A 21,315-nucleotide genomic window follows, 5' to 3' on the forward strand; every position below is an offset into this window, starting at 1 on the left:
AGATTCTTCTGAGTGACTGTTTAAACAGAAAACCATTGGCTAACATGGTTGTTTATTCATCCCTTTATAGATGTAATGCCTAATTATAGGGGAGTAACTTATAGGCATGGATATAGCTGCCTGTCTTTTATGGAGAAACCTTTTCACAGTGCATTAAACTCTCATAAAACAGCTTCGGCTCGCTGATGTGTTTGCTCAGCGATTTGAAAAGCAAATCAGCAGAGCAAACAGGAAGTAATTTGTCAAACATGCATCAGGTCACAGCCCTCCATGCATCTTGAGCAAACGTTGGGAGAAACCAGCCTTTCATCTGAAGCTGCCTGGACACAGTCGATATATGTTTCTAAGACATATAGACAGAGAGGAGGACAAAGGTGCTGAGAACACATGATCCAGACTGCATCAACTCTGTCTTGGTGGCCTGGCTTTACCATTGTACCGGAGCTTTGCTGAATCTGGGCCAGATGGCTCGAGTCCCAGTCCTTCAGTCCTCTTCACTGGAGGGTGAAGTGGATCGGTGCCAGAAAGAGCAGGCAGTCACACACTGACCACTGCGCTGAATGCATAAACAGAGGGATGGTAAAGGACGGCACTGAGGGAGGACAAAGTCGGAAAATGAATCAATGCCAAGACTCGATGAGACACTGACCAGTCGATGGAAGAAGGGAGGTTTTCAGTCAGGGAAGAAAGAAGGCTTGCAAATGCAGGGAGGATGGCGGGCCCTGAAAGCGGGCCTGTGCTGGGAGAAGGCTATTGACCATCCTGCCAGTTTGCCAGAAGACGGATAGAAGAGCTGCACAAAAAGAACAAACGGATGGACGTCTGCCCGGTTCCCAGGACCTGCTGGACTCAACCGGGACTTCAGGGTCCTGTTTGACCTGAATTAAAATAGTCTAAGTAGGATGAGTCGATGTGTGACTGTAGGACCGCTGGATAAAAGTGAAACAAACGAGGAATCGAAGTCTGTCCCTCTCAGACAGGAGGCCGCACTTCAGACCAACAACTACTGACATTCTGTTCTAAGGCTGCAATCATTGTCGTATAAATAAAACACCCAGACATGTTGATATCAGCCAGTCGACCACACTTTTCATCTAGCATCACTGTAGAAATTAGATTTTTGGTGGCTGAATCTTTAAAAGCGCTTCTGCAAAGGTTCACCAGCTAAAGCCTCAGGACTGAGAAGAGACGTTTGACAGTTTGTTTACTCCTCCAAAAGTTTTCCACTTGAAGTTGATGATTTCAAAGGCTTAAAGACAAATGGAAGCAATAATCAATAAACAACAGATAGTCTTTAAACTAATTTCAGGACCTAACTAAAATAACCCATCTGATGGACAGTCACCTTTAAGTAAACAACTTTTCAGGCAGCATGAGTAGAAGTTTCTCACGCTTCAGCAAACACAGGAAGAAGAAAGGCCCCGATCCAGGCCTCTGAGTTCAGGTGAGAGCTGATAGGTTGAGAAGAACTCCTGCTTCCTGGGACTGAGCAGGAAGTGAGGTTTTTTTAACAATAACCACCGACTAAATGGTAAATGGTCTGCATTTATATAGAAATGTTGTAGTCTTGATGACCACTCAAAGTGCATTATAGTTCTGTTTTTCCATTCACCCATTGTTCTAAGACATGGCTATTCCAAATAGGTCAAATAACTGTATCAACATCCTCATCAGCAAAGGCAGCAAAGTCTCCATGAAACTCCGAAACCATGATACATGTAAAGTAAGACATGGTAACATTTCCCCATCAGCAAGTTAATTCTTAACACTTACATGTAGTAAAAGGAGACAAGAGTCAGTGAATTGAGTCAGAAAAGGGTCTAGTTTGCAGAAATTGGCATCAAAGAGCTATGGCTGTATTTTCTTTGTTATAATGTCAAGGAGAACTATGTGTTTTTTTAATTCTTCAGTTAAATGAGAAACAAACACCGGCAGCTTCGTTTTAAATGAACCTGCTCGACTGGTTCCCTCAGTGCGTCAACAGAGCTGCAGCACTTCCTCCCTTCAACGGGTTATGTCCACCTGTAGCTTGTCCTAGATGCTGTAGATAACCATCTGTCAGTGCAGGGTTCTGACTGTGTCCTCCTTCCTCCACTGCACGTACAAAACAACAAGCAACACTCGGCAATCTGCTGTTTAAACACGGACGGCAAATCCTTTATTGGAAAGACGATAAAACCCCGAACTGTAAATCAATGTAAAGTAGAGAAGCACGGAGGCTGAGTGACGAGCAGTGACTCTGCTTGCTTCACACAGGGCCCTGCTTGGCATCATTGTGGCTGACGCACCAGTGACTGAGTGATTATGAAATCCATCAGGCGGCAAAACCAAATGACCACATCCCACTCACACACTCTGGAAACAGCTGATTTGTCACTTTATGAAGCACAAACCACAAAGTGCCACTGACACACAGTCTACCAGACGGTTGACGAAATAACAAGAACATGATCCTTCGGTACATTTTCAGGATGAAGTATTTGGTCTTTCATTTAATAAATTACCAAGTTTACCAAATTTTGAATATCTTGATCCCAGTCCCCAAATATGCAATGTTAACTTTCTGTGTCAGAATCCTTACATCCACATCACCTTCCATGTGGTGTTGTTGATTCTGAACTAAAATATAAAATGTCTCCAGGGACTTTCACCAGTCATCTTTTCCGTGTCATGGTCTGAGTGGGACTGTACCAACTTCAACTTCTAAAGCACTACAGGGAACTTCTTCTTTTTTCCGTCTGTCTCTGAGCAGCAGCAGACATCCAGCTCTACTGAGATGTTTAGACCCAGAGCTCTGCCCCTACAGGCAAATTAAAGGTTTCACTCATCTAATAAAAGAACGTATCATCAAACCACAAACGTTAGAGTCGAAAGATACTTTAAATCTGCCCACATGTTGATTTTGTGACGCGTCTGAGAAAAGGTCACCATCTCTGTTGCTGTGCTGACTGCAGACTTGCACACCTAAAGCAGATCAGGCTTTTCACATGCATGGTGCAACACTGACCACAGGAGTCTTTCAGCATCCTGTGACTAATACACTTCTTTCATTTCAAAGCCAATGTTATTCAGAATTAGATTTTATGATCTTATTCTTTCCCAGCTGTTTCCTTTCAGTTTGAGCTTTAGTTTACACCTCCAACTCAAACACATGCAAATTCCACATGAGAAAAAAGAACGAGAGAAGAGGCAAACGGAAAAGAAGAGTGCCTGTGGTTTACTTTCACATTAGAGGTGTGGCCTGCTACAGTTAACGCTCTGTGACTCTCCATGTCTCTAGTTTCTTTCTGTTGGTTGAACTGTCTTATCTCTACAGAACATTTGAACTCCAAGCACAGATAACCAACGGAAATGTGTTCAGACTCATCCAAGTCCCTCTGCTCACAGGGAACAGAGGTTACCAGTAGTCAGTTAAATCGATATTGTGAGTCACATGATAGAGGAGTTCATACCATCTATCCCTATTTGATTATTCTAAGAATTGAATTTTGTTTTTATGTAAATAGTTTTTGCTGCTGTTCTTGATCCGTGCTCTCACTTATGGTATGTAATGTTATGCTCCGCTAGGTTAGGTTTAGGCTATATGCTGTGTTAGGCTCGGTTAGGCTAGGTTGCGTTACCTGGCGTGTGTCTTGATTTTGTCATGTCATCTTTTTGTTCTGTTAATTTTTGTCTTTGTTGTTCCTTACAGTTTTGCCTTGTGAATAAATCTTCATTGTATGAGTTATAATATTACCCTCACCGGTTTAATCAATAGAATGTACGACATAGCTGAAATAACTGCTTGCTAGCATTTTGCCAATATGATTCAACTTTCTCCTTCTACACTAACTCTGCTGGAGAAAAACACTCATAAAGTCTTAATAATGAATAATTGCACTAAATCATTATGATAGCATATTTGCTGCCCAGCTGTTATGACACATGTAATGGTCCCAGTGACATCATGCAGCCCTGAGTGGTTTCATGACACAACCCACTGAGGAGACCCGCCACGGTTACACCTTTAAATTGCTCCTCCCTCCCTCCACTCTTCTGCGGTTGCGCGTCAGTGCTCATTGGCTGTGGGTGATAATCGGTCAACACAGGAGCGGAGGGAGGGAGGCAGGCAGGACAACAGCATGTTTACAGCTGCTCGCGGGCTCCTAACGTGACGTTGAACGAGCCGCTCGCTCTGTGCGACTGTATTAAAAAAACGCGACGAATCCTCCGGCGGGACGTGGACGACGATGTTTCGGTGGCGCGCGGGGGGCAGGCTGTGTGCAGCGGCCGCGGATCAGGCGCTCCGGTCCCGGGGCTGCTGTTTGGTGCGACTCCAAGCGAACAGACCGTGGCACGTCACCGGGACGTTACGCAAAGGTCACCCGGTGCAGCGCAGGTCCGTCTGTGGATCCGCGGGCTCCACAGCACATGCGCACCTGGGCACGCAGCAACCGGAGCCGCGTCCGCTGCTGAACTGGGAGCGTGGGGTCGCGGACTCGGACCCGAGACACTGGGAGCGAGTGGCCGAGGGTCTCTTCAGGAGCGTGCGAAGCGAGGGCGGGAGTTTAGATCTGATCAAGCCGCCGCCTGTGCACGCGAGGAGCCGCCACGGCAGCGGAGAGCCGCCGCTGGGCCATGTGTTGTTTACAGGCACCTGGAGACTCTCCAGCAGGACCATGCACACCGGGGCTTCATCCACCGCTGCGGCCGCCAAGAGGAGCGACCCCGGGGAGGAGACGGGCGCCGACAAACGGGTGAATGTAACTCCTCAGCTCGATAGATTGTTTGTGTAACCGCAGTGATCCGCTCATAGGGGAGCAGGGCTCGTGTTGAGCCGGTCTGTCTGTGTCCCGGTGGCGCCAGGGTTGAAAACAAAAGCCTGAAATATGCAGAGAGCAGCTCGTCGGTGAGCAGGAGTGTGCTCACTGACAGCCATGACGAGAACAGACTGAACATGAGGCCCTAAGCTGTGGGGTCTGTTACACATACACACAAGTCTACTGCATTATTGATCTATGTAACACACACACAAACACAACCTTTTACTTCTCTCTTACAGAGGACACTCATTGGCCTAATGCATTGCAAGCCCTTCACCCTAACTTAAACAATCACAACTATACCTAATCCTAACCTAAACCTAATTCTTAGCCTAACCCCAAACCTAACCCAGCTCTAATCCTACCCCTAAAATCAAATCTCAACCCTCATGCCCTTTGAAAGTGGGGCAGAACGTCCTAACTCTGTAGACTCCAAATGGTCAAGGCTCAATGTGATGACACTCATTGGCACAATGCGTTTCCTAGCCTCTAAACCAAACCTTACCCTAAAACCAAGTCTCAACTCTTAACCAGATCTTTGAATTTGTGAGAACCAGTCAAAATGTCCTCACCATGTTGGTATTGAACCAAAAATGCCCCTCATTACAAAAGACAGACATTCAAACACACACTTATCCTATTTTTTTGCATTGACATACATTCATTTAGGCAAAAACTTATCCCAAAGCTTAGCCATGACCAGTCAATGACTAACCTTGACATAACCATTATTCACTTCTCAGCCCTAAGGCTTTAGTCCCCCTGAGGGCACAACCAACTCAGAATAGCTCCTGAGTCATTTAGTCCAAAACCATTAGCAGTGAATAAGAATAAGCAGTGTCTATGCTGCTGTGCTGGTGAGTCAGCAGCAGTGGGAAGTGGATACAGATGTAGGTGAACCTGTAATGTGGTGAGCAGTTCTTAGAAAGCACAACACTTTAAAAAAGGGACCACACTGTAGTATTCTGTGATTTCTTCCTGGTTTTCTATATTACATAATCATTATCTCACACAAGGATCTTATGCCAGCAGCTCTGTGAGGCTGTTGGCTTCTTGAGGGGCTTCAGCAAAACGCTAACATTCGCTTGCTAACATGCCGACATTTGCAACAAGCTGATATTCTGTATTCAAAATGTTTATCATGTTCACCATCCTCGTGAAATTTATGACCTGATGTCAGTACAGTAAAAGTTCTACAATCATCTGTTATCACCTTGGCACCATGTGTTGCCTGAAGTTTTATGGCAAATCAGCCAGGAGCTGTTGAGATGCTTCAGTCTGTACCCAAGTGATGGACTAACCTACACAGCACCACCATCAATACAGCTGTCGCTAACAGGGCTAACAAAATATTTTAACTTGCTTTAAACTTATATTTGCTTAAAAAGGATAAAAAAGGTTCTTTGTTTGTACAAAGTGAATATTTAATTAAGGTGGAGACTGTGGGTGCTCGGCTGCCACTGGCTGCACATTTCAGGCAGCACTCTCCAGTTTGGCTGGAGAAACTGTGCCAGTCTGTGAATTTAGATAAACGCGCTAGTTTTCTGGAATTTGTCTGGAATTTGGTTCGTTAAGTTTGTCACATGACGGCAGCGTCTGTCCTACCGTGACAGTTCTCCCCTTTACACGGCTCTTCAACGAACACTGCTGCCGGATTAAAGGTGGAACAACCAGGCCAGCCATTTGTTTTTTTGTACAGAACTAAAGCACAACAGGTTGTATAAATAGAGGGCTGCTGTTAAGCTTCAACCTCCGACAGGAGGCTTTCACTACTTGACCGTTTCCCTCGTGTTCTGTCTGTGCACGTGAGTATGTCTTTGTCCGTGTTGGCGTGCCACCGTGACCGTGCATGTGTTTTCATGCCTCTGAAAAGCTGTTATCAGACACAGCAGTGCCACTGTTCCCCTCCTATACACCCTCCCTTGCACAAGTCTCTTTGGCCGCACACTCACATGACCCTCCCACGCTGCAGCCCGCCTTTACTTTTAGCTCGGCCTGACTCGCCTCTGAAAAGCAAAGGCCTGCTCCCTCGCCCACTTCAGACTTTCTATTGTCCATTGTTTGCACGACACTGAATACATCAACAGGACTAAGGCTTCATGCAGGCGGCTCAGATTTATATTTAGCTAAACAAATTACAACAAAGAGAAAAGATCATTTTGTTCTCCTTCTGTTCCCTTCTTCTTCATCTTCTTCTTCATTGTCTCTACTCACTTGATTAATTGTCTGACTGAACCCCACAAGAGAAGACAGTCAGAGGAAAGCAGAATGTCACGATAGCAACTAAGGCGCAGATGGATATGAACGAAAGTCAAGTGAATGTATGAATTTCACAAAATCATCTTAGATTATTACACCATATGATGCTTTCATGTTTACAACTAGACTGAAAAGGGAGCATGGAGTCGAGTGTAAAAAGCAGTTTGAGGTATAGACTGTAAGTAAAGATGTCTCCACTTCTTCAAGTTGTGCAAAAGTTAACAACTAAAACGTGATTAAAACATCCTGGATACCTGTGCTGTCATCGTGCTCTATTGATGTCATTTGGAGCCAGAGTCTGCTCAGCAGTAATCGTGGAGTGGAGCCACAGAATTGAGGTCTCAGCTGTGAATCAGGATGTTTCACCCTTCATATCACTTAATTATAAGAACCACCTAAAGTGACAGAAGAAAAGATGTATTCAGTATTTAAAATGACATTTTATTTTGGTGCATGTCTCATCCGTGGATGAGGAAGGGTCTATGACCAAGACTGTAGCCACCAGGGGATGATTTAGAAAATCTGGCTTCACTTTTGGTAGCTGTCAGCATCCATCTTTATATGCAGTCTATGGTTTGAGGCCCTGAGGTCATCATGTAACCAGAATTCATTTATTTTTTATCATGAGAATAATTTTACAACAAAAATGTATTTATACATTTTATAAACACTGAAGCTTTATACATTTCTCTACAGTTCTTTAACTCATTTGGATTTGTCCCAAATCTATATGAAACATTGTTTATACAGAACCCCTGTTTGTTTTATGGATAGGAAACCTGGCACTTTTAATTCACATGATATCCAATGTTCTGTCGCTGTCATTATTTAATTGTCTCATTTCTACTATATTATAACCAGCCTACATTTTGTCCTCATCATTGTGTGAGTTGAATTTGACTCGATTAGCTTCTATACTCAGAAAGCGCCTGTTAAAGAGGTCTCTATATAGGCAGCATTCCATGTACCTAATAAGTCGTCTCAGCTTTGTAGGCATCATATCAGTAGTTTGTCTAAAAATACTTCACGACATGCAGGCCTGAGCTATTTCCTGTTTTTTTAAAAGAAAGATTGTGTTTCCTCTTGCCAGAGGAATATCTTTTTACTGGGAAGGCTACAAAAGAGCCAGTGAACACGATGCCCTCCTGCCGCTTAACACTAAGCTTCTAATGGAAAAGAAAGTTGAAAGCTGGCAATAAAAAACTGAAACTGTGATTATTCTTCAACAAGTAAGTTTAATCATAATGGAAAACACTGAGTTAACCTGAGGGGGATCCATAAAAGACATTTAGTTGTAATTGTATCACCACAGCAGTGTGATCAGATAAATGAGTGGCAGACAGGCCTGTGAGCAAGGTCTCACATGATCACCCAGAAACAGAGTCCTTCAAAGTTATATGAGTAGCTCAGAGATTCATAAACTGAGGTATTGCATGTTGCCTCTAAATTCTGGAAATGTTTGGTACATTATGTCATTCTGATATGTCCTGATTAAAATAATTACTTTATTCCACACTGAATCATACAGAGTTATTGCTACACAGCTCTCTGTGGGTCTCTGCTGTAAACTCATGGTCCTAAGTGTCCCGACACTTAAGGAACCCACTTGAAATGCTGTCGACACAGATGGATCGAATAGTCTGAGAAAATATAGATGTGTGTCTTCAGTTAATCTGCAGTTTTGCTGCTCAGTGTCAGGAAAAGGAAACACACAAACTTCTTATACACTTTAATACTTGTTGCACAGGTTCGACTGCAGTTAACATAACCACATGTGGAAGTGCAGCCCGCCAGGCACTATTCAGATTAATTTACTAAAGTAACGTGATGGCTTTGTCCGCATTGTGTAATCACAGTTTATGTATGAATCCGAGGACGTTTATGTAGGTTGACTGCAGCATTATTTGGGAACTATAGCAAAAATATGTAGTGTGAGCGTTGCACCCTGCAATGCATTACCTAGGGGTGCTGTACCACTAGGCACCCATAATCATCAAACCACACAGCAGCAGCAGCCTCATGTTTAAAACCAGCTCATTCAGCTGCACAGTGAATAGAGGAAGCTCATAAAAGTTCAGGCTCCAATCGACCTACTTGGATGACCTCAACTTTTAAGCAGATGACGCAAACAACACACTTTTTTTTTTTTACATTATGATGAGTGTGTATTTCTATATGTGGCCTAAAACTGAAAAAAATGAACATTTGGTCTTTATTCCTGCAGAGCATCAGAAACATGACATTCTGGCTTCGCTTCTTAAAAACAACTGATACGGTTTCAGTCAACTTATAAGTTGAGCTGTAACGAGATTAATAAGAAAAGGAACAACAACTTTCATCATCGATTTAATTAAATAATTTGGCTCAAACTCCAGTTGCTCTCTAGCTCCAGCTTCTTAAAAATGAGAATGTGCCAACCCTCCTATCTATCCTCTGTGTTTCTCTCATAATGTGTAGTCCGTCCTTATCCTCCTCTTCAAATTTATTTTGCTCACTCAGATATTTTACTTCTGTCTTCATCCAGGACGAGCAGAATTTAAAGGAGGCCTCTTCTACGTCCTCGTCTTCTGAAAAGGTCCCGGAGGAGCCGGAGCCAGAAGGAGGGAAACCGACCAAGACCCAGCAGCTCAAGAAAGTCTTCAAGGAGTACGGAGCAGTGGGAGTCTGCTTTCACATCGGGATCTCCCTCATGTCTCTGGGAATGTTCTACCTCCTGGTATCCAGGTAACTGAAGAGCTCACTGCTTGTTCTACAGGTGGAGGGACGGGGGGGGGGGCACTTACATTAAGTCTGGCTGGGAAACGCAGCTGCATTGGTTCTTACTTTTGTTTAGCTTTTCGTTTAGTTTTTTTTATTCTTTTCTAAATTAATATTAGGGATTGACTAGAGCCTGGCTGATATGGATTTTTGGAACCTGATGCCAACATTAGGGAGTAGAGCATATTGGCTGATATTATTTTTATATATATATATATATATATATATATATATGAGCAATTTAATCAAAACACCCAGAGCGTTACAATAGTGTGATGTGTATTACAGTTTAGTTGCAAATAAATATTACTTTAATTAATCTGCTGATCATTTCAACAAATCACTTTGTCTCTAAACGATCAGAAAACAGTGAAAAGGGCTCATCACATCTTCTTTGTTGACATCATCATAAAGATGAGAGTCTGGTGAAAAAGGATCATAAACCATAACAGAACCTATTGATGGTCTGAATCAGTACGTGAGATAAAAGGTGCTGTGACTGAGGGAAAGAGGGAACAGCGAGCAGAACTACAACACGGCCAACATGTTAAACAATTGAATGCATCAAACATCACTCACTGATATTATCTGGCAGTGCCAGAGCGTCGGGTTGTAACATTTCCTTTAAACCTAAAGACGAGCTCAGGAAGTGACCGACCCGTGGGCAGCTTTTACACCGAGGAGCGCAGAAACCTCTGCTGTAAATGGGCAGGAAATGGGACCTGTTATGTGAGAGACAGCAGAGTGCGGGCTGGAGAAAAATGTTCCACTCACTCAGCCACATTGTAGCGCCTCTGCTGTTGTTGAAATATCACGACTGGCTCCATCAGAGGCAGACAGTAAAATCGCAGCGAGTGCTTGAATAAAACATGAGGGCGTTTTCTCCTCTCGCTACCGCGTTTTCAGACTTTTAACTTTTCAACAAGATGTGCAGAATTTCAAATCCCTGACATTGATGGTGATGGACGGAGAAACGCCAAAGCAGCACAACAGCCACCCACAGTTCTGACGAGGAGAACATAAGTTCCTTACCCTCGTCTCTCTGTCTCTCTGTCTGTCTGTCTGTCTGTCTGTCTGCCCATATGCCAGCCAGCGACTTGGCCGAGGCTATCTGACAGCGCAGTGATTTCCTCCTGCAGCTCGTAATGACCTTTGAACTGAAACCTGACTCTGTAGCCAGAAGCCATGGAGCATTATCGCTGTGTGTCCAGAGAGCCCCGGCATGTGGCCTGCTAATACAGAGCTGAGAGCTGAGTAAACAGTCGGCAGTGTGCAGATGGATCTTTATATTTAGCAGAATCAATTTCCCAGAGCTGTTAATGTGACAGAGACAGAGAGGCTGAAAAGCCTAGAGCTGCTCTCAACCTCTTGTTTTCACATTCTTCACATATTTATTTCCATAAATGGCTCAGAAAAATGCCACAACTTTACAACAGAGTCCCACATGGGCAGTGTAACGTGGAGCTTGTTGGACCCACGTTGATTTGTTTGATTTCATGTACTCCATCTTGCAGTGCTGCTCCTGCTAATGTCACCAGTTTAAATGGGTCAACAGGAAAAACTTATGAAACATTATATATATTGTACATAGCTCCCTCTGGTGGAAGTAAGAGTGAGCTGCACCATTTATTTTGGGGCATTAGAGAACCTTCAGGTGTAGATGTCAGTATTATTCAGGTATATAACCACCCCGTAGTTGGCTAGGATCTTTCGGTCTGGAGTTTTCATGTTCTCCTTGTGTTTCTATGTTTTTTTTTTTTTAAATAGTTGTTCAACTGCCAGGTAGGACTCAGTGCTCTGATTAACACATCACAGTAAAAACCTCATTCTCCCATCGCTCAGCAGTAAAGTGCAGTCCAGGCCATATATGGATGATACGTTTAATGTAAATATTTGTACTGGTTTGCAGTTTGTTGTAATTCAGACAATAGCGTTTAGAAAGTGACCCTATTGTTGAAAAGTAATGCATTTGGGATTTGTATGGTTTGGATTTCTGAATGTTGAATGTTTGACATTATTAATTGTTATTATATTTGTTTTATGTTGTTAGTGTCCTTACTTGGAATCTCTATCCATCCCTCTAACTATGTAATGATAGAATTCATGGTGATTTCACACGTATGATGCTGCAGTGTTAGTTTACTATGTGTCTGAAATAGGGCTGTGAAATGACTAAAATTTTTAATCAAATTAATCACAGGTTTCTATGGATTAATCATGATTAATCACATTACCGATTTTTTCGGAATATTTTTGTGAAAACAAGATTTATGACATTTAACTTTTCTTTTGTGCTGCAACTCAGCAGTTCTTCAGCAGTTATCATTGCTTTTCCATATGGAACATTAATATAATCTTCATCCTAAACAGAATTCGGGTTCCTTAGCCATTGTGTGGTTGAATAAAACTTTTTTTTTAAAAATTAAACAGAAATTATTTGAGCTTCTTAGCCATAGGATGGTTGACATTTTTTATATTTTTTGTCACACAACCATTAACCACACCATGATACAATCTAATGCCTCTAAAGGCCCTCTTAGGTACTCGGTCTTTAGCCAGTTGGTGAGGCAAACTAACTTGTTCAAATTCTCTGACAGTAAAGCTGACCGCTTCTTTTGCACAATGTGTCCGGCGAGTGAGTCTGGTTTGGCGCATTCCACTTGAACGCCCCTCGCTGACTAACACATGCTTCGCGTTGCGGTGGTTAGGCGGGTTTTGCTACGGTGAAACGATAACGTCTTCTCGCAGAGTGTGCATATCACCTTGGTTTTACTGAATGTTCGATCTTTGTTTTTTTGGAACACGATCTTCCCGTCCAGAAGGTCCTCAGGTTCATCAGAATTATCCATGTTGTTTGTTTGTTTGAATGGCAGCTGCCGTCTGACTGCATTAGAGCGGCGACTAGTGCAGAGGCGGCGGACTTGGAAGGTCCTTCTGCGCATGCGTTAAATGCATTAAAAAAAAAAAACGAATTAATCCTGTAATTTAATCATAATGCGTTAACGCGTTATTTTTCACAGCTCTAGTCTGAAACTAGACACCCCTATGTATAGTGCGCTTGTTTTCACTCTTGCTAAAAAAAACGGAGGAAGAAGTCGTGTGAGTGAACCTAATCTGTGAATTCTATGCACCTCTAACCCGCCGGGTGTCTTCTGTCTCCGCAGTGGGATCGATATGGCGGCTGTGCTGTGCAAAGTGGGATTCAGCGAGGCCGTGGTTCGCTCTAAGATGGCGGCAGGAACCAGCACGTTCGTCCTGGCCTACGCCATCCACAAGCTCTTCGCTCCGGTCCGCATCAGCATCACGCTGGTGTCCGTCCCTCTCATTGTGCGCTACTTCAGAAAGACTGGTCTCTTTAAACCCCCCACACCGGCCCCCTGATGTCCCCTGATGGACATAGCTCAAACAACTGTATATTTTGTTACTCATTTGCTATTGGCTACAAATGCCTCATCTCATCTCTCATTGCATTTTTTGAATTCAGGTTAAATATTTCTCTCGTAAGATCTCGTTGTAGCAGAATCTTGTTTCTGTGTGATTAAAAAGACATAAGTGTGACAGTTCTCATTTCAGACACCAGAGAGAAAAGTGCACAAGAGCTCAAATATTTATAAACAATCAGATGTGAGATCAGGGATTTTGAGTTTTACTGCTAAGATCTGAGTGGGCAGAGTTTTGTATTGATACTGTGAAGGTTGCCACCAGGGACACCAGGAAGGAAAAAGCTGATTTCTCCTCCACTGTTCCCTGAGAGCTGACTAGGCCATGTCCTGGTGTTATGTGAGTCAGCAGAATAATTCAGGTTGTGTCCGTCTCCTACCTCTCTCCTCTCTCCTCCCTCCTCCCCTTTCTCTCGCCTTTGCTTCTCTCAGACTCTTTCTCTCCTCTCACCTATCCTCCTATTTTCTGCTCTTGTTGTTTTGCCTCCCTTCTATTTTTTTCTCAACATCTCTCCAGGCTTCCACTTCCTTCTTTCCTCTCGTCCATTTTCCTCTTCATTTCTCCCTGTTGTTCTCTAGCTTTGCTGATACCACTGCCCAAACAGTTTGCAAACACACTAATCTCTGAGTGAGGCTGATTATTGTTCATTGCAGGCTTTGAATGAAGAATGTTGGATGGTGAACTATTAAACATGAAGTTGTCTTTTATATTTGCTGTGCTTTTGTCATGAAATACCTTATTAATAAGGCCCGAGTACCAAACAGTGGGAGGCCCTATTGAATTTGTAAGGATTTTTACTATTATTATTAATTCCCAATGGCGGGGGGGGTTTCAGGGCCTAGACATGCTAAAAAAATCATGAAACTTTGCAGGAAATTCAAGGCCTATGGATATTTTTGTATTCTGGAGTAATTTGAAAAGGGCGTGACAAAATGGCTCAACAGCGCCCCCTGGAACGCATCCCCTAGGTTACCCTTTGACCTTTGACCTTTAACAGGCGCTTTCTGAATATAGAATCAAGTCTAGGTCAACTCACACAATGATGAGGACAAACTGTAGGCTGATTATAACAGGAAGCCTGCCATTTTTCACATTTTAACATTGAAGTACTTGTCCTAGGGCTTTCATCAGATCAACTTAAAAAACCAACAACAAACAAATATATATATATAAACAAATACATCAACAAATAAAGAAAACTAAAAAAATAAAGAAAAAAATAGATTCAATTAAAGAAGAAGAACAAATTATTTCTTTCATTTATTTATATAAATGTTGTGCTCGGCCCGTTAGTGCTATTATAAGTTATATAAGATATCACATGAATTTGTTTTGCTGTGGATGGATAAAACGCTGCTGAGGAGACCATCACGTATCATCGCTGGCTGAATGTGAGCAGTGCAAGGTAACACCGATGACAGCCGAGTGGGTGAACCACACAACCATGCTATTTTGAGTTCGAGGCTGTGATGTCATCAGCCAAAGTTGAACTCCATGCAAAGTCATGCTGTTTTTGCTTCGCCACAGGAAGGGGATATTTTAATCACCCCCTCGCTCGCACAGCATGAAAGTGGATGGGGGGGGGGGGGCACTTCTGCAGTTGCGTATGTGTGACTGTGCCCTGTCTTAAATGTCTAAACCTAGTTTCCTTTAATTATGAACCTTCAGTGTTCAGTGCAGGCTAATGTTTTCAATGAGGTAAATCTACTGTACACCACCGGGTCAGTGCCAAATGGTGGATTGGCAAAATTTAGACTCTTGCTTGTGAAATCACTAATCACTAAGGGCCAATGAATGTGATGAAGTGAATGGTTGTTTCTGCCTGTATGTTAGCGACCTGTCCAGGGTGAACCCCCCCCCCCCCCCCCCACACACACACACCTCTCGCCCGATGTCTGCTGATATCTTCTCCAACCTTCCCATGACCGTCAAAAGAAAACTGGTATAGACGATGTATGGATGGATGTGTACAGGAACCCCAAAACTGCACTTCCACATTTCCACCACACTGAGGAGCTCCTGAACTACAAATGCAGTGCAGCCGATCCTCTGGTGCAACCACATCCCATCGCTCATCTCAGACTGAACATCACAAGAAGGAGAATCACACCTCGTGCACCACACAGACGAGATACCATGACATGATTAAGTGATGGTCAATGTCTATTAATGTTATACAATCTCTAAACATGTCTGTCTTGATGGTGCAGTCTATGCTTCATTGGGGGGGGCAGGTCACCACACACTGACCAGTTTGACTCTTCATAAGAAATCATTATTTTAAGCTCTACTTCCGGTGCCTGTCTCTCTTCTTGCTCCGTCTTTTCTCCCGACCTCTCTTGCTCCTTCCTTGGAAGTTTGCCGGGTCGGCCATCACAGCGAGCAAGCCTCAGCTCGTGTGGAATCCCTGAAGATCTGCACTGTATTGAATGGTAGCTGCCTTGAACAAGACCCGATCTCTTCTCTCTCTATCTGTGTGTGTGTGAGAGTGTGACTGTTTCTTGGCCTGGTAAATAATTCAGCCAGGAGAGGTGTGAGCCAAGAGAAAAAAATACGAGTGCAGGGTGATCTATGCCAGATATCAACTGCAGGTTTTTCAGGGAACAGGAGCTTTGGCAGCGTTGTGACACAAACTGATACAAACCAACGTCTCTCCATCTCTCTCTCTCTTGCTGCTCTTAGACATGCACTGGATTCCGCAGATCCTCTGTATGTTTTTGGAGGAGGTGCAGGTGTGAACGCAAATGTTCGAGTGAGATGCACAACAGATTCTATGGACCTTATCCACCTGACCTCCAAATATAAAGTTTGTTGAAATCCTGGAGAAGCTGGGGGGTTGATGATGCTTCTAACACACGACAAATGAAAAAATGAAAAAACAGAGTAAATTAAACTAATTTCTCCTGATGAAAACACACATTGAACACACAGACTTGGCGATGATGGTGCTGGCAACAAAGTCACGTGATCTCCGCAGTGGAGTTAGAACGTCACTTCCTGCCTCTGGCTGCTGCACCCGGCTACTCCACCTCTCGGCTGAATAATGCGGAGGATTTGTTGCTGTTGTGAATGTGTCTGTGTAGAAAACCTCCAGCTGTGTTGTGCATGTGTGAAAAGCAAACTCAGGGTAAACTCCTAAGCGTAAGCAATTCTCCGGATTGTACCTGGAGGTTGTGTCTGAAAACAGGTTATCTCTTTCTCTCTCTCTCACACACAAACACACACACACACTGTTACAATGCATTCCCTCGCCCCTTACTCTATTTCTAACCATAACCATAGCATCATCTTAAACCCTTAAACTGACCTTTGGAAGTTAGTTATAAAGTAGAAAAAACGCCCAAAATGTCCTCACTCCAATGGATTGAAACCCAAATTGGTCCTCACTATGTAAGGCCATACCCACGTACACACACACATGCATGCGCAGGCACACATAGATCCACCGAGGAAGAAGGAGGGAGTAGCCTGGGCCTCATTAGCCATGATGAGGACAGGGAGCTGCCATCGCCTCTCCATCCCCTGCATGTCCCCCATGGCTAGGAACAAATTGGTGACAGCGCTCCCAGCCACTCTGTCGGGCTACCTGCGATCGGGTTCCTCTCCTTCCACACAACTGTGCATTTGTATATTGGAGTGTGTGTGTGTATGTGTATGTGTCAGTGTGTGTGTCTGTGTGTGTAAGTGGGAATTGTAGATGCACACAGCAGAAAGAAGAGGGGGCGGATCAGGATCAGCTCCTTGGCTACATCCCCCCCTCACCTTTCCTTCCTGTGAACACTTCTGCTCGGCCTTGAGCTTGATGAAGGGCCTCCCCCCCCACCCCGTCCTCCCCCCGACCCTTCAGGTTCAAGGGGGTTCAACTTCCTGCCTCAGCTCCTGACTCGTTCTCGCTGCACCTTTTGTTAACGTCAGATACGTCGTCGGCGTCCCCCACTGTCACTGTGGCGCACACTTCACATCCATTATGGACGTACAATATATTCAGACAGGCTGCGTTTCTGATGCAAGAGTTGGGAAAGCGTGTGTGTGTGTGTGTGTGTGTGTGTGTGGTGGGGGGGGGGGGGGGGTAGTTGCAGAAGTGCTGATGCATGCAATGATATGTAAACATAATATGGCAAGAGCACATACTCTCTCTCACACACACACACACACACACACACACCTCCTGACAAGCTGCACCCCCCCCCCCCCCCCCCCCCATGCACCTTCTTTCATTTAATTTCTTCATTCTAATTATTTCGTACCGTTTCCTCTCCATTATTTTCTGCACCGGCTCATTATCCCTCCTTATTACCTTTCTCCCAACTATCTCCCCATCTCCTGACCCGCTCAGTAAACTTGTTAGCCCTCCTGAGTGACAGTGTCTCGACGGAGAGGCGCCTGTTCCCTCAACCTCGCCGCTTCAAAGACACCCCTGGAGTTTCTTTACAGGAGGAGGCTGGCGTAAAGTTTCAAGGTGCATGCATTGGAACACACTGCGTACACAAACAAACACACCCTCCCTCCCTCTCTCTCTCGTCTGCTTGCAACCCCACCGTCTTCCCCCCATCTTTTCCCCCTGTTAACCCCCTTTTCTTTATAGGTTTTGGCCACTCCTCCCTTCCTCCCTTTTTCCAATCGAGCTTCTTTCTCTCCAGCTCTCTTTCTCTCCCTCTCCACCTCTCTCTCTCTCCTCCTCCTCCTCCTCTCCCTGTCTGAGTTAAGTTTAGCAGAAGCACCTGATGGCGGCATCATCCTGGAGCACCTGTCAGCTGTCTGCCTTCATCATGGCTCCTGCGCTGCCACGGGGGCCACGGGGAAGTAAACCTGGAGACAGTCGCTACTATCAACAGCTGCATCTTATTATTTTAAACACCAGTGCCACTCAATTTCCACCAGAGATGCGTGCTTTTATTTATTTAATTTGTGTGTTTGTGTGTCTGCGCGTGTGCCTCCTCCTCCTCATTGCTCCTCAGGATTCAGAAGCTCAGCTGTTAAATGCGAGCAATTATAATTGAGCAGAGGGGGAGACGGAGAGACAGAGTTTATCCAGCCTGTGACGGAGAAGAGGAGGCAGCAGGGATGAGTTGTCAAAGTGCTCTTGGCAGCGCTGGGATGTTTTTGACTGACTGTAACTGTAACTCCAGCTCAGTGTCTGTCACTCGTCTAACAGGCAGCTTGGTCACTCACAGTTTGCTCTTTGTTAATGTGGATACACTTTAGGATACTTCATGTGGTAGACACAAGAGGTGTAATGATACTGAGATTCATCATCCTGTCTCGAGTTCTCTTAATGCCTCGGCTCCCGTCTTCAGTCCAAATGTCCTCAGTGGAGTCGCACACTGCTTTTTTAAATAGTTCAGACACCATGGGCATGAAGCATTGATTTGGCTGGAGGGTGAAAAGGATTTGTTTCTACAAAAGCAAAGATTTACATACACTTAACATAAAATATATACAGTATTAAGATGCCAGCCGGATATAAAAAGAAATACAAGCGCATTTCCTACCCCATGGGGACTTCACGTGGTTGTGTCTCCATACAGATTGGCACAAACCCTGACCCTAAAGTAGCATTGGATCAATGGTAGTCTGGATGCTAGTTATCATATATCTATGATGATAAGTGCATTATGAAAAGATTCTCATCCACATGCAGCTGTTGTGGATGTTTTGCAGTACGGGGCCTGGTTTATCTCACCGCGTGTTGAATAATGTACACACAGCAGGTGACAGGAGATACAGCAGCAGGGAGGCAGAGCCAGGAGAAGATTTTTCCAGCTTGTTCCACCTCTAAAATCTCCGGAGCACAATAAGGATGTTTTTAACAAGGATGGATTGTGATGTATTGTTGGTGGGAGGCAAAAGTCCATACTACTCCCCCCCCCCCCCCCCCCCCCCCTCCCTCCCTCCCTCTCTTTTCCTCTACACTCTTGAGAACAACTGCAAAAACTGTGATTCATGACAGATTTTTCATTGTCTAAAATGTAATTAGTCATTTCTTTACATTACTTTGAGATGTTGCCCTATTACATACTTTACAGGAAACTGCATTTTTTTTGTCAAAGGGCACAGATGGCATTTTAATATCTGATATTTCCCAACTAACTATGCCAAGGCCCAATAGTCCCCTTTTGAAACCACATTTAAATTTGTTATACCCAGATTGATATTTGGATCCAATGCCAAATTGCAATCACTCAAAGATATCAGTCTCTTAAATGTACTAGATTTTTTCATCAAGGTCCATGAATTATTACCTGAGAAATTGGTGGATATATCATATATAAAGGTAGGTCTCGCAATGTGTGTCAAAAGTTGCTGTTTTTTGTTTATACATGTGCATACAACTATATGGCAAGCATGTTAGGTCAAGTTTAAATTAAAAAGTAGGTCTGTAAGATCTAATAGAGGTGCAGTGTGCAGGGGTCACCACATCTTTAGATCTCATCAATAACACTAAATAAACTTTTAGGGTATAAAAGATGTCTGCCTATTCAGATAAGGGTTACTGAACTGGCAGCAACATCAGTGAAAACAGCCTGTGACCCTCAGATTTCAGGACAAAAGTTTACAATTGCCTCTTATTACTTGGACACCATATAATAATGAAGATCAATATACCAACCACAATACAACTTGCAGTAACTTGCAGCTATAATTCCATGTGGACTTTTATGGGAGATCCTGGTGCGGTACCAGAAACAACACTTCAAAATCAAAGTTGCAAGATGATCGGTCATAATCAGCATGTTGCACTCCAGGAGAGGAGCGAACCAAAATAACAACAAGTACAGACACAGCGTTGTAAGCCATTACTGAGCTGCCATTACCGATCGAAGCCTGTTTGCCTCTGCACACTTCATAATGAATGCATCTCATAAATCCTCCCTAAACGATTCCACCTTAAATGATTCCCACAGCTCCGGGTGCCTGCTCAGTGGAGGGCGCTCATGGATCAAACCATTAAACGGGGAACCAGGGCGAGGTGAGGAATGGGGGGCAGCAAGCTCAGGCCCCAGATCATCACCCCGCCCCGAACCACCACCCTTTACAGACCTAATAGAAAGCAAACAGACAGACAATTTCTTTCAATTAGCCCGAACTGGCCGGCCCAATAAATTTTAGTTTGTTCCTCAAGACGTAAGGGCCCTGTTGCATGTCTTGCTGAAAATGAAGACTAATGGGCTATTGTGGAGCTGCTGAGTGCTTGATTTTGTGCCACTACACCACTGCCACTCGGCGGCTCTTCTTTTCACCACCCCCCCCCCACCCCACCAGCACCAACCCCCCGTCTCTCGCCTTCCCTCCTCCTTCCTTCAGCAAACTGGAATCCGTGCTGACCAGGCACAACACAAATGTTTAATACATTTATTCACGACTTGGATTCATTTTCTGTTATAAGCATTATTCCTGAGTAGTTAGGCGGAGCAATTCATCACAGCATGACAACAGGAATGAATGTAACCATTGTTCACCCCCAGTGTCATGCTGACGTGAGGGACTGAAGAACAAGAGTCAGCCACTCAGCTGTTTGCTGAGATACCTCAAATTCAAATAAGTTTCAAAAGTAACAGAGCTCACTAGGCAGATAAATCCCCACAACAGTGTCATATTAATATATATTATAATCTTTAGTCTTTTCTTTATTCAGGTGAATTTAGCATTTTGCTGTTAATAAATCTGTTTCACTGTCTAATCAACAATTAATAAATGAATATCAGGGGTTAATCCTTTTTAGATGTAGACACGGCAAAGCTCCACACAGTCAAGACCAGTGCTCTGATGACATGTACATTATGTAGGTATTCAGAGAGGTGCTGAACACAGGCATATCAGTCTCTCTCTGAACTTATTGAGCAAAGTGTTTTTAAAGTACTTTGAAGTATCCTGAAATGATCACTTCCACTGTGAAAATGTTGGACTTTACTTTGAAAAATACCTTAATCTAAACAGTAAATTTGTTTGATATTCAATATTTAGGTAGTCAGAGAGGTCCTGAACACAGGCATAATAGTCTCTCTCTGAACTTATTGAGCAAAGTGTTTTATAGTAATTTGAAGTATCCTGAAAT

The 21,315-nt window shown here is 43.8% G+C and overlaps 1 protein-coding gene across 1 annotated transcript; it reads left to right on the forward strand.

Moving 5' to 3' along the window:
- Window positions 1-4,014: 4,014 nt before the first annotated feature.
- fam210b (family with sequence similarity 210 member B) lies at window positions 4,015-13,966 on the forward strand. The gene is made up of 3 exons (XM_053445176.1): window positions 4,015-4,736; window positions 9,586-9,785; window positions 12,983-13,966. The coding sequence occupies exons 1-3, from the start codon at window positions 4,230-4,232 to the stop codon at window positions 13,197-13,199; spliced, it is 924 nt and encodes a 307-aa protein (XP_053301151.1). The 5' UTR covers window positions 4,015-4,229; the 3' UTR covers window positions 13,200-13,966.
- Window positions 13,967-21,315: the final 7,349 nt, after the last annotated feature.

Source organism: Pleuronectes platessa, chromosome 2 (assembly GCF_947347685.1).
Source record: "Pleuronectes platessa chromosome 2, fPlePla1.1, whole genome shotgun sequence".
Taxonomy (NCBI): Eukaryota; Metazoa; Chordata; class Actinopteri; order Pleuronectiformes; family Pleuronectidae; genus Pleuronectes; species Pleuronectes platessa.